This window comes from Palaemon carinicauda, chromosome 31, assembly GCF_036898095.1.
Source record: "Palaemon carinicauda isolate YSFRI2023 chromosome 31, ASM3689809v2, whole genome shotgun sequence".
Classification (NCBI taxonomy): Eukaryota; Metazoa; Arthropoda; class Malacostraca; order Decapoda; family Palaemonidae; genus Palaemon; species Palaemon carinicauda.
The window spans coordinates 11,785,525-11,799,923 of NC_090755.1; the positions used below are offsets into that span (position 1 = coordinate 11,785,525).

Consider the following 14,399-nt stretch of genomic DNA (forward strand, 5'->3'; position numbering starts at 1 on the left):
AAAAGAAGCCTTTCTATCATCTTCTTGTACCTTAGCCATAATGGTAAGAAGACAATCGAAGATAGAATCATCTGTGTCTGGATTCCGGTAGATCGAACACAAATAAAAGTTGTTATGCCTGCCACAAACTTTTATTACCTGAATCTCATGACATCCACATTGATAGCAGGACTTATGTGAAGCTGGGTACTCGATCCTAATATACACCGCCATTCCCCTGGCCCTAGGGATGGCATCACGTTTCAACATTATTGGCTTCTTAAAACCAGTTATAAGGAGCTCAGATGAGTGCCTCATATTAGAAACCAAAGTTTCTGAGCACAAAAGAATATCATACTGTCTGGACGTAACTGTAAGGTCTTGGATATTTGCATGAAGACCACGAATATTGCAATACAGAAGACGACATTGACGAAATCTAGGACGTACTGGTCCCGGATTTCGCTCAATGTCTCCAGACAGCATGAGAATTAATAGAAATAAAAAAGAGACATCATACTTAAAAACTAGATTAACAAGAATTATAACAAAAACAATACGTACAGAATTATAAACAAAGTGATTGATGATACCCATAGACTATAGTAAAAAGTCGGAAAAACTGGTCAACATGGAGGAGCCGATACACCATGCAAGGCTAAATACCCTCCAGGATAGCCACTTCAACTGAAGGGAGGACAGTAAGGATGGTTTTGAGAAGAAAAATAATCAGAAAGAGGAAAAGACAACCTCGTGATAAACCACCAGGCATCCATGGCCCTTCTATTAAGCCTGCCCAACACACCATTTAAAAAAAACAAGAGGAAGAGAAAAAAAAAAGAAGAAAAAAAAAAAGATAGAATAGTGTGCCTGAGTGTACCCTCAAGCAAGAGAACCTTGAGGGGCTTTCCTCCCAAATCCTGAGACCCAGGTCCAGAGGCTGGATCTGGCCGCTTTGAGAGAATCCTCTTCAGCCTGAAAGAGGAGGGTAACGTTAGAACGAACTAGAAAGGCACGGAGTAAAAACAGACTCAAGTTAAAAATCATTTTATAAATAATTGCCCTCGTCTACAAACGAAGAAATCTCAAAACAACAATAACAGTATGAATGGTACCATTGAGAAATCTTACCTCATCATTGAGGAGAAGGGACGAGAGCTCATAGCAGAGCGAGCAAGACTCCGGGAACCAGACCATATACGGGGTCTGGCCTGCTTCCCGGGCGAAGGAGATCGCACAGCGGCATGAGACCGGCAGACGTCATGGCCCACCGGATCCGTTAAGGTCGCCGAACAACCCTTGGAGGCACAGCGAACTTTCTGTAATATAAAGAATTATATAAGTACAAGAACTCCCGGAGGCTCTAACTTAACCTAAAGGTTAGGTAATATGCTTAACAGTAAGAGCTAAGGTTAAAAGGGGTTCTATATGATGTGTATTAATGGGTCCGTGAATATATAGGAAGCCGGAGCTCCACTGTAATTACTGCATCGAGAATAGGATATGTTTAGGAAAGGGGATACTCCGTAGTGCGCCGGAGTGCCCTATGTGTGAATTCACGAGGAGCCGTAGCTCCTGAGTAATTACTGTAATATACATTGAGATTAGGTGTAGTGGCAAAGATGGAAAGCTCCGTAGTGCGTCGGAGTTCGGGGGGGGGGAAATGGCCCTTGAAATATAAAAAAGATCTCTGGATAAGATCTCTGGTACGGAGCCTACCGGAGAGTCAAAAAGGGGGAGGGAGCGGAGAATAGGGGTTTGTCGTGTAACGGGGCCGTAGCCAGAGTCAAGGTGCTGGGGGCCATCGAGGGGAGGGATTCCCAGTCGAAGGGGAACACCAGAGTAATAAGAAAGTAATGTGTTCCCAGCTCAGTACGTTAGCGGAAAACTATGAGGGAGTTCTGGAATAGTGGGGTCCAGACCCAATGCCCAGGCCGGAGCGGGGAGTAGGGTGGGACTAAGAGGGAGGGGGAACAACGTGGCGGCTCGAGAGCAGGCCAAACTAACCTAGAATATGAGACTCTAACACGACAGGACCTATGTAAAATATAATCACTAGCCTATAGAAAGAACAAAGTAACCTGGTAAAATATAATATAAATAAATGAACTCATCTGTCAACGAAAAAGAATAATCCCAGAAGTGGAGAGATAGAGAGGGGAAGAACCAGAATCTGTGAGGAAAATATTCCGAAACAGTAATGAAACAGAAAACAGGAAACTCCTGCCTCTCACACTCGAAGGTTACTAAGCTCGATCTAGAATGAACACGAACCCAATAAAATCACGTAACACATCTGTCTGTAAAGTACAAAATAAATATGGAACGAAGAATAGCGAAAAGGGGAAAATGGACACTCTGAACGGATGAAATTACGAAGAAAAAACTCGTAAAGAGCTAACACCAACCCACTGGGTAGGGAACCAAACTATAATAAAACCCCAAACGCTATTCTTCGTTAACACAAGAAACGACTCGGAAGCGACTCATTAGTACTTAAAAGTAAAAACAGCGGTTCTTAATAATGGCACATGGCCAATAATCTAACTTAAGATTAAAAAGAACCTAGCATGACATAAATACCCTAAGGCATGTAAACAAGGGATAACAATGGCCGCGTAGGACGCGGGGCGGCATCAAGCCGACCGCACTAAAACACACGCAATATGTAAATAAGGCGTACAAGCCCGGGTAAAAAATAATGCCAAAACAATCTATGGTACTTAACATTGGTGCAAGTGGAAGGAGAGCTTCAGCCATGGCGAAGAAATCCAAAAAACACAGCAAAAAGAGAGCACAAAAACAAAGGTAGCGTCGCAGACGAGTCCAAAAAGAAGGATGTGTAGATGGCGCTCGGGTCGGGCGTCGGTGGAGTGGATCAGGTTGGTTTGGTTAGTGCCGCTGTAGCGGCTCATCCCTTATTGGTGAAGGAATTATCTAAATGGAAGACGACCTGTGAATAGTGGTTTTCACAGGCCCTATCTTTATACACGACGCCCTTAGGGTGCTTGCGCGAGGGTGGTAACCTCTGCATTCCATGCTTTAACTTTCTCTGGTATATTTGGAAGTATTTATACCAGAAAAGTGACAAGAAGGACCTTTTCACTGGGCGTCACAGGTCGACCCAGAAATGTTGTTTTTCTTACTGTATTTGATTATATGATATTATTTTATTACAGTGAACCCTCGTTTATCGCGGTAGATAGGTTCCAGTCGCGGCCGCGATAGGTGAAAATCCGCGAAGTAGTGACACCATATTTACCTATTTATTCAACATGTATATTCAGACTTTTAAAACCTTCCCTTGTACGTAGTACTGTTAACAAACTACCCTTTAATGTACAGAACACTTAATGCATGTACTACAGTACCCTAAACTAAAACAGGCACAAATATTAAAGGTGATTTTATATCATGCATTTCCTAAACATGCTAAAAAGCACGATAAAAAATGGCAACCAATGTTTTGTTTACATTTATCTCTGATCATAATGTAGAAACAAACTGGAGGTAGAGCTTTGCTTATTACCCAGACATATTTCCCATACTTTTCCCTTATAACTACATCACATCATCCTACTTTAGATAGATATATATATATATATATATATATATATATATATATATATATATATATATATATATATATATATATATATATGTATATATATATATATATATATATATATATATATGTGTGTGTGTGTGTATATATATATATATATATTTATATGTATACACATATACATACCTACATATATACATAAATACATGCATACATATATATATATATATATATATATATATATATATATATATATATATATATATATATATATATATATATATATTACTGCATATATATGGGTTATGGAAAAAATCCGCGAAGTGGTGAATCCGCGATGGTCGAACCGCGAAGTAGCGAGGGTTCACTGTACAGTATTTCTTTATCTTATCCTTTTTAATTTCTGTAGGATTTGTGTTTGTATCTTTGAATGTTTATAAGATGATGATGATCTGTATATTGAAGGATAGGCGTGTGATTCAGTTCGTTCAAATATTTGACAGGGAAAAGTCAGCACGAGTTGGTTTCATCTCTCGGCGTTTGTGTCAACGATGCTGCACCTGCTCCCCAGCAGCATTTACCCCTACTTAATGCGGTGTGGAAGCTCGTCACTCGAATTCCACTGACCAAGGATTATCTCTCTACTGCTGGAATTTGGCTTGAATTCACTGCAAAGCATTTCACGGTTAGTATGTCTTAGCATGTTGAGGAAGAAAGTGCCAACTCTTTTGTTTCTGGAGAGTATGAAAAATAAGGATCCTGTAGATGTGGATGTTTAGGGCTGGTTTGATTTTATGCTGTAATTTATTTCATTTGCAAGTTAGTTATTTTGTGTTTGAGGAGGAAGAGGAAATTAACTATGCATTTAAATGAATGGGAAAACTTAGGAACAATATCAAAACATCATCATCATCTCCTCCTACGCCTATTGATGCAAATGGCCTAGGTTAGATTTTGCCAGTTGTCTCTCTCTTGAGCTTTTAAATCAATGCTTTCTCCACTCATCATCTCTTACTTCACGCTTCATAGTCCTCAGCCATGCAGGCCTGGGTCTTCCAACTCTTCTAGTGCCTTGTGTAGCCCAGTTAAACATTTGGTGAACTATTCTCTCTTGGGGGAGTGTAAAGAGCATGCCCAAAACATCTCCATCTACATACAGATTTTGTCAGATGTGTCTTTTGTTTTTATTTCTAATGAAAGTGGATCTCAAAACAAATTTGCAAGTATTGTACAATGACTAATTCACAGCATTGACTTCCAGAAAGCAGCTCATTTTACTTTAACCAAGACTTTCCTATTCTTTTAGCAGTGACATTGCTTTAAGATAATGTCTATATTATGCTGTTAGATTATGAATTGTAGAATTCATGAAATCATTCTAAAATTCAAACTTGAATCACTTTTAGACATAGAGTGCTTTAAAGCAAATATATAAAGATTTATTAAAAAGCAAATTAACTTACAAAAGTTTTATTGTGGCCTATCAGTAATGTCTCAGCCTGGTGATTCCCAGACTGGAATTCGAATTCCGCTCAAAATCGTTAGCTTCTTTAGTGTCTGCAACCTCACTATCTTTGTGAGCTAAGGATGGGGGTTTAGGGGGAGCCTATAGGTCTACCTGCTGAGTCATCAGCAAATATTGCCTGCCCCTCCTTGTCCTAGCTTGGGTGGAGAGGTGGTTTGGGTGTCGATCATGTGTATATATGGTCAGCCTCCTTCTAGGGCATTGTCCTCCTTGCCAGGACAATGTCACTGCCCCTTTCCTGTGTTATTCATGAGTGTACTTTAAAAGCCTTTACAGTCATTCCTGAGTACAGTACCTCACTCATGAACCTGACATCCAATCAGATAGCCCTTCTCCTTGATTGAAAAAAAATAGTCCTTTAAAAGATATTTGATTAATTTGAAGGGGCTTAGTTATCCTTTGTTCAATTATGATGTTAATATGTTGAACTGTTTCAATAAATGTAAAGCTTCATAAATTCCAATTGTTTGTATTTAGGAGATATAGTTATTTATAACTTAATCCTCTATAAGTACCTAAAACTAACCTTCACCTTTCAGGCAGCAGAAGTAAACACACTATTAGGAGACGTGTTGAAGCGGGTGAGATCGGCACACAATCAAGAACAGGTGCCTTACCCTGTTCTCCTGAAGCTCATCTCGACGGCTCTCACGAACTCTCCCGATCCTCAGTCGTTATTTCCAATGGTGAGTAGATTGTACATTGGTACTGTGACCTTTCCTGAACAAAATTATTTGTTGTTTCAATTTCATTAATACAGCTATTAGAAATGACCTAATATTATTGTATTTCTGATCAGAACACTGTCCTGAGAATTTAGGTATTTTTTGAAGCATAGTACTGTATACACTTTTGAGACTCATTACTAATAGTGTATTCATTCAAGTACCACAAAAGAGTTTCTGAATTGAAAGGTGAAACCATTGAAGAATTTTTAATACTGTAGTGTCATTTATCAATGTTGTACTTTCATAGTCAACAGTAATCTAAACAAGAGAAAAATGGAATATCATTAAGTTGATATCTTCCATTTCCATTTTGGATAGTAGGGAAGAAGACATCGAAATTGAAATACAGTATGTGTATCTTACATACTGTATATTAAAATAATCTGTAAGCAAAATAAGTATAAGTACGCAATATATTTGTATTCATTCACGTAATGGAGATTTAGATGCATCATAAGCAGTACTATCTGTTACAACGTTAACCCCAAACATTTGACAAATCAGATTCCAACTGTGTCCATCTTGTTGGCAGGCCAATTTCCAGGGCGTCTTGAGTGTATTTCAACGAGACAGCGTTAGCGCTGGCGATGGCGTTACGTGGGGCGTCACGGAAGCCTTGTTGAATAATCATCCGGGAGCATTTACAGATCCTACCCTAGTCCAACATCTATTAACCCTCTGTGGAGCTCTCCATGATTCAATCAAGTACGTATCAAATTTCATTTTTCACATCTATAAGCTAATGAACTTGTTCTTAAACTTGTTCCACACATGAAGCAAATGCAGGGCAGGTACTGATTTGCTTGTGATTCTCTCGCTTTAAAACAGTATTACCAGATAAAACTGTCAAAGGCTGCCGGTAGTTGCAGGCAAGCGAACATATGACTTGGTTCAGACTCTGGGCAGAGTGCAATCATATTGTGTCAGGTCAAACAATGTGGTTCCTAGTCAGGTGTCCAGTACCTCAACAACGGGCACAAGCACTTCAATAGTTTACCTGTGATTTCCTCATCTATGACGTCATCTACACTCGTGCTCCCCACCCGTACCACAAAATTGGTAACAGTGACTACCCGCCGTGTATTTGCCCCCACGTGTGGAAGGGGCTTTGCTAGTATCTATTTAGCTCAGAATGTTGATTTACCTTGAATTCACAACACTGGTAGTTCTTTTTACATTGTTTTATTGCACATTTTAGCAATTATACCTTATGTTGCTATACAGTTTAGCAATTATACCATCATGTTGCTGTACAGTTTAGCAATTATACCATCATCTTGCTGTACAGTTTAGTAATTATACCATCATGTTGCAGTACAGTTTAGCAATTATATCTTCATGTTGCTGTACATTTTAGTAATTATACCATCATGTTGCAGTACAGTTTAGCAATTATACCATCATGTTGCTGTAAAGTTTAGCAATTATACCATCATGTTGCTGTACAGTTTAGCAATTAGACCATCATGTTGCTGTAAAGTTTAGCAATTATACCATCATGTTGCTGTACAGTTTAGCAATTAGACCATCATCTTGCTGTATAGTTTAGCAATTATACCATCATGTTGGTGCACAGTTTAGCAATTATACCATCATGTTGCAGTGCCCTCACAACAGACGATGAAAGGCGGCAGCTGTCTCATCTCATCACGACCTTCATCCGACAAGTTGATTTCGGTCGAGATTTTGAACAGCAACTGGATTTTTATGTGAATGCCAGAGCGTCCTTCTCGAACCTAGACACAGTTCTCCGAGCTCTTGTACAGGTACGTTTGATTAGGTTGCAGAAGCTTAATTTTATCTAATCATGTTGTAGTGTACAGTTTAGCAATTATTCCATAATGTTACTGCACAGTTTATTAACTAATTTGTATTAGTTAATAAATGCCGATGATTGAAATATATAATCTGTATTGTGTGCAATGAACACTTTTTTTAGAATTATGGTGGTGCTGTCTTGAGTGAAATTTGATATCAGAAGGATAGTATTGCTGCACAAAAGCTGACAAAATACTGTAATTGAAAAAAATACTGTTTTCTAAGTGACAAAAACAATTCTGTTGTACTGTATTTAAAAACTAATACTATATGAAGGTTGAAATTATGTGTTGTTATTATAAATGTTAAAGAAGTTTTATAGGTAGGTAGGAAGAGATTGAAAGGTACAGAGGATAATTTATAAGAAATAAAATCCTAAAGAAAGGCAGTTTTAGTGTGGATGGGCCACCGTTAAGAAGAACCTTTAGTACCTTACAATGTGCCATACACAGCGCACTTTAATAGTACGAGTTAATCATTGCCATCTCAAGATGTATTTTAAGCTTCAAGTTAAACTTTATTGATCATTCTTCCAAATATTCATCATCATCAACTCCTCCTACGCCTATTGACGCAAAGAGCTTCAGTTAGATTTTCTCTATCTTGAGCTTTTAATTCAATACTTCTCCATTCATCATATCCTACTTCGTGCTTCATAGTCCTCAGCCACGTAGGACTGGGTCTTCCAACTCTTCTATCACCATACTAAATTTCTTTCAGTGTGTTTGCCGACTGGCTATGGCCACTTGGAGCGTCATGAGAAGCCAACACACTGGAAAAACAGCGGCTTTTGTGCGAGCGTGTGCTGCCTATTGTTTCATCACAATTCCTTCATTATCAATGCCTTCCATTAGACTGAAGCTTTATTTATTATCAGGAACAGTGGCCCTCTTGAATGGTTGTTTGGGACAAGGTATGTTATGAAAAAAAGGTTGCCATATGTAATCTGTGCATTTATTTCCATATGCAAGTGATACATTATCCAAAAAAATACATCCTTTTCTGCAGGCACATATTTGCATTAAGATTACTAAAACAAAGCAGAGTTGCCATATGTAAACTGTGCTTGTAGTTCCATATGCAAGTGATATATTATCCATAGAATACATCCTTTTCTGCAGGCACATATTTGCATTAAGATTACTAAAACAAAGCAGAGTTGCCATATGTAAACTGTGCTTGTAGTTCCATATGCAAGTGATATATTATCCATAGAATACATCCTTTTCTGCAGGCACATATTTGCATTAAGATTATTAAAACAAAGCAGAGTTGCCATATGTAAACTGTGCCTTTAGTTCCGTATGCTAGTGATACATTATCCACAAAATACATCATTTTCTGCAGGCACATATTTGCATTAAGATTACTAAAACAAAGCAGAGTTGCCATATGTAAACTGTGCCTTTAGTTCCGTATGCTAGTGATACATTATCCACAAAATACATCATTTTCTGCAGGCACATATTTACATTAAGATTATTAAAACAAAGCAGAGTTGCCATATGTAAACTGTGCTTTTAGTTCCATATGCAAGTGATACATTATCCTCAAAATACATCCTTTTCTGCAGGCACATATTTGCATTAAGATTATTAAAACAATGCAGAGTTGCCATATGTAAACTGTGCTTGTAGTTCCCTATGTAAGTGATACATTACTGTATCCACAAAATACATCCTTTTCTACAGGCACATATTTATATTAAGATTATTAAAACAGTAAATCAACATCAACATTGAATTCCAAGATCTTTTCCAACATACTAAACGTCCCCAACCTACAAACATCGACTTACAAACATTCAGAGATACAAACACAGATCCAACTGAAAATAACAAAGATAAGATAAAGAAATTCTGTAAGAAAACAATATTGTATCATTTAATACAAAAAGAAAAACGACATTTGTAATAACCTGATATCTATTTCATATGAAACCCGACTATTTGTTGACATTTATAGCTGGAAATCATATGTATGGGATTCAGGTTAGGCTTATCGTAGTCCAAAATTTAATAAAATTCAACTGACAAACAATTCAAATTACTAACAGCTTCTTAGAACCAATTAAGTTTCTAAGTTGAGGAACTTTTCTGTATACAATCCTTAATCATAGTGTGCCCACAAGTGGGGATTCTCGTTAAACTTCTTCTTAATACTGTAAATAAATACACATGTTCACAGGAGATGCCTGCATGAAGGCTGCCATCAGAGAAGTTTTAGAGATGGCTGGTTCGCAGGATGCAGAAACCAGCAGCCAATTGTCGGAGAGTCTGCGTTCCTCTGTGTCCAGTTTGGCTTCTACATTAATAGCAACTCCAGATCCACCAGATGCGGCACCTCCTCTCTACCTCCTCCGTGGGCTCACCAACGCCGTGAGGTCGTACCAGTGGCCCAAGGACACGGACCTCCAAGCGTACTTGTCTCTCTCTTTACTGAATGCCATTTCTGCATCTGCGCAGGATACCCTGCCTTACAACATTCACTCTGGTAATTATTGAAAATTTGGGTGACTTTTGAATGAACTATATTCATTTAGATTGGGTTCATAATTCATACATGTTTTCTTGTGTGGTTCATTTAGTGAAATTTAGATTCCATGTTTCAGTCGAGGGTAATGATGCCTTGTACGGTGGAGACCCAATGGTACAACAAGAGGCAGAACAATTGTGTACATCTTTATTACAAGATATTTTAACCCATATACAGGTAAGACAAGATTCTATCTTTAAGACATTTAATATTAATCTACATTGCTTTACATTAGTTGTAATTTTTGGAAGTCAAGCTTTTCACAGTTGAAAAAGACTTAAAAAACGGCAGAATTAGTTATATTTATCCTTTGACAGAAAAGGATGTCAAGAAAAATATCTTTCTATATAAAAATTTATATTTACTTCAGGGTCTGAGTGGTGTTAACGAAAAGCGGGTTGGACCACTGGCCATGAATACTTTGTGGAGTACGGTTACCTGGTGCGATCTTAGTCAAGTTGAAATGATGAACACAGCCGTGTTCCTTTGGTCCTTGATGCTGAAGCATAGCTCACCTCAGCCAGTAGTAAGTATTCATTACGTACTTAATACCATGAAAAAACAAAAATGTCTGTAATCTATCATATGCATTTTTTGCACCAATATGAAATTATTTTATGAATGATTTTTTAATACCAAGAAAGCTTGTTTGTTCCTATGAGTATACAAACCTTTTAGACTTTAAAATACATAAATTATTTGTCTTTAGAGGTACCAGAACAGCCACTTAATAGTTTACAAGGTAATTGGTTGTGGTTGCTGATATGTAATATCCCTGACTGGTGAATGCCAGACTGGGGTTTGAGTCCCGTTCAAACTCTTTCGTTACTTTGGCCGCTGCAATCTCACCATACTTGTGAGTTAAGATTGGGGTGTTTGGGGGGAACCTATAGATCTAACAGCTGAGTCATCAGGAGCCATTCCCTGGCCTTCTTTGGTCTTAGCTTGGGTGGAGAGGGTTCTTGGGCGCTGATCATATGTATATATGGTTAGTCTTTAGGGCATTGTCATACTTGATAAGACTATGTTACTGTCCCTTGCCATTGCCATTCATGAGCTGCCTTTAAACTTTTTAACAGGTGATGCAATTGGGAAGCCTTGCCTACCTGCCTTTCACAGAATTGCCCTTCTGACCTTTGGCTTTATTCGATTGTCATAAGTTTTTTTTAACGCACTGAAGGGTATATGTGGTGAGGTGAAATTTGTTTGTATGAGGATACAGTACCTGCAAAACCCCATGTACTGTGTACCTTTTTGTAGGGGGACTGTAAGGAGCTCCCATTCTGCTGATCAGGGAGATGATGAACGTGGAGCGTAAATTGTCTTGCTTTATGGTACCTCTTCCTGATCGATAGTGAAACTTTTTAAATCTGGCGGGTAAACTTAGTACTGATATTGTTCCCTGGATGATAATCCCTGTGTAGTGCGTGCACAGTGAGTGTTCCTAATTCTCCTCTTGTGACCAAAACCCCCATCATAGGGATCTTCCCCTCAAGACTGTCTCTCTTCTCTGCTTCAGCAAGTAAGGAGGAGCATTTCAGGCGTTTCATCATGTCAAGCTTTTGAGGGAATGGGGTTCTTTTACCTTCGTCGTCTCACAGACCCTGACAAAGATCCAGTATTAGTCGGTCTCAAATACTATTTCGGAATATTTCAATTTCTCTCCCTCCATGTAAGTTAACAAAATGATGCCTGATTTCATATCAAGGCACTGTAGTGCTACTGGCGGATGACTTAACACCTTGAGTGCAAGTATCGTAACCTTCTCATTAGCCTTAGTAGGAGCAAGAAGGAAGTGTTTAGGCACTGTTCCTTCTGGCTTGGTAAAGGTGCTTGCTTGTGGATGCGACTTTGGTCAGTGTGTACCTCTGCCATCTCAAGGAAGACCTCGCAAGTCTAGCACTGTCAGGAGCTTTCTGGTTATATTGGACATCTTTTCTTTGGTCCTGAGGTAATTGATCTGCAGTTGTGTTACAATACCAGCCCCCTCATGTGACTTAGTTTGTATCTTATCTAAGATAATGTGTTTTGCAATGACTGGCTCTTCTACCTCCTATTTCCCTCTCAAGGGGATGCATCAGACGCAAACGTTACATGTTTGCCCGATGTCTGATACTTGTGAGTTGCACAGTGTTCTTGCAGACTAAGTCTATCGCGAAGCAACTCCTCCATCCTCCTGGCAATGTGTTGGATGGGTCGATGTCTTACCAGACATTACTCTTGATGTGCTAGGTTTTGACAGATCCCAATACTGGCTTCACATTAAGCTAGTACTGTCCAAGACCCTAAGAGTTTCTATAGCTCTATGATTAGCCCTTAGGAGGATGTTGGAGTTGCCTTCCTTGCTACTGTATAGGACCAGGATAGATAAGATGTCCATGGAAGAAAAGAACCTTCATGTTTGTTCTATGGGACTTCCTCCCACCCTAATTTTAAAGAACAAGTTGTTTGTATACTCATAGGAACAAATAGCTAATTTTAAAAGTTATCGTATTTTAACCTAGCTGTACAAACCTGAATCCTTTAAATTCCACATCTCAACCCCTCCCCCTCTCAGTCCAAAATCTAAGGACAAAAGTGGCCACTGTATTGTGACAGGCGGGTGAGCGAGACTTCCCCCTCGACCCACCTGTCAGTAGCAATCTACCTTGTTATTGATTCAATTGCCATTCCAGCAACATTAATAAAATTTCCTTACTTTAAAATACAGTACTTAGGTTTGTATAGCTAGGGAAAATACAAATTACTTGTATTGCAAAAATATTTTTAAAAACATGGCCATAGTTTATAATTAAGTAAAGCACTTCAATATTTCAATGGTTCTAGTTATAATGGTAAATTCTTGCATTTGCAGGCTCAGACAAAGAACTGGCTGTCAAAACGTGCCCAGCAGTTAAAGGATCCTTTCTTAGAACAATTAGTAAAACATGTAAATCTTGCTAGGTAACGTCGGTATGCAGATTGTAGGTTTTATGGAAATGTAAAATGTGTATTACATTTATGAAGATGATTGTTATTTAATTATTGTTTGTAAAGTTATATTACTAAATTTCTAAGAATTAGAAAAAAATAATTAAAAAAATAATTAACCTTCACTTGATAAATGATGGTTGTAAATAATTGTTTTGTGTAAATATATGTAAATCTTTATATAATGGAAACTTTCTGCAATTTTTATCCTTATTAGAATTGGAAGGTATAGTGATGATATATTTTAATGGTACATTCCTATAGTGTATCATGGCTGAAACCATGTTCACTAAAGTAAATATTCAGGGTATGAATATATTCTAGTGGGATGAGGGTGAACATGGATTCTAGATGTGCTTAGTAAGGACAATATTTTACTCTACGCACCAGATTGCTAAGACTATAGTTAGAAAGCTAATTACATTAATGTCATGAATATACTTCACAGAGAAGTCCTCCGTAGCTGTACTTTTCATTATGAATAACTCTTGTAATTCAGTTATTTATAGAGTAATTTCTTTGAATTTTCAGTTGCTACTTTCCTCTTGGTAAGAGTAGAAGAGAGACTTTAGCTATGGTAAGCAGCTCTTCTAGGAGGACACTCCAAAATCAAACTATTGTTCTCTAGTCCGGATAGTCCCATAGCCTCTGTACTATAGCCTTCCGCTGTCTTGGGTTAGAGTTCTCTTGCTTGAGGGTACACTTAAGCATACTACATGTATTCTATCTGTTTCATTATTTCCTGTCCTCACTGGGCTATTTTCTCTGTTGGGCCCTTGGTCTTATATCCAATCAATCTCAGTGCCTGAGGATACCCTCAAGCAAGAGAACTTTAATCCAAGACAGTGGAAGACCATGGTACAGAGGCTATGGCACTACCCAAGACTAGAGAACACTGGTTTGATTTTGGAGTGCCCTTCTCCTAGAAGAACTGCTTACCATAACTAAAGAGTCTCTTCTACCTTTACAAAGAGGAAAATGGCCACTGAACAATTACATTGCAGTAGTTAATCCATTGAGTGAAGTTTTTTTTTACAGGTTTAACTTAGTGTTGTCAGGTGTATGAAGAAATGGGAAAATGTGTAAATAACAGGTTAGACTATTCGGTGTATGTGTAAGCAAAGGAAAAATGAGCCATAACCAGAGAGGGTTTCAATGTAATACTATCTGGTTAGACAAAGAACCCAATAACTATAGTGGTAGCACCTCAATTGGTAGTTGTTGCCTTGGCCAACCTACTACACATGTGATTGGCCCCCAATCTACTGTAGAATCAGGA

The 14,399-nt window shown here is 38.3% G+C and overlaps 1 protein-coding gene across 2 annotated transcripts in view; it reads left to right on the forward strand.

Moving 5' to 3' along the window:
* Window positions 1-13,311, forward strand: part of LOC137624285 (VPS35 endosomal protein-sorting factor-like) — a 95,540-nt gene extending 82,229 nt beyond the window's left edge. For both annotated transcript variants that reach the window (XM_068354832.1, XM_068354833.1), the window contains 9 exons: window positions 4,048-4,229; window positions 5,609-5,755; window positions 6,330-6,502; window positions 7,401-7,563; window positions 8,336-8,528; window positions 9,803-10,108; window positions 10,227-10,327; window positions 10,521-10,676; window positions 13,005-13,311. In XM_068354832.1, the coding sequence (XP_068210933.1) occupies window positions 4,048-4,229; window positions 5,609-5,755; window positions 6,330-6,502; window positions 7,401-7,563; window positions 8,336-8,528; window positions 9,803-10,108; window positions 10,227-10,327; window positions 10,521-10,676; window positions 13,005-13,097 (1,514 nt within the window). In that variant the 3' untranslated portion in view covers window positions 13,098-13,311. The remainder of the gene's footprint in view (window positions 1-4,047; window positions 4,230-5,608; window positions 5,756-6,329; window positions 6,503-7,400; window positions 7,564-8,335; window positions 8,529-9,802; window positions 10,109-10,226; window positions 10,328-10,520; window positions 10,677-13,004) is intronic.
* Window positions 13,312-14,399: the final 1,088 nt, after the last annotated feature.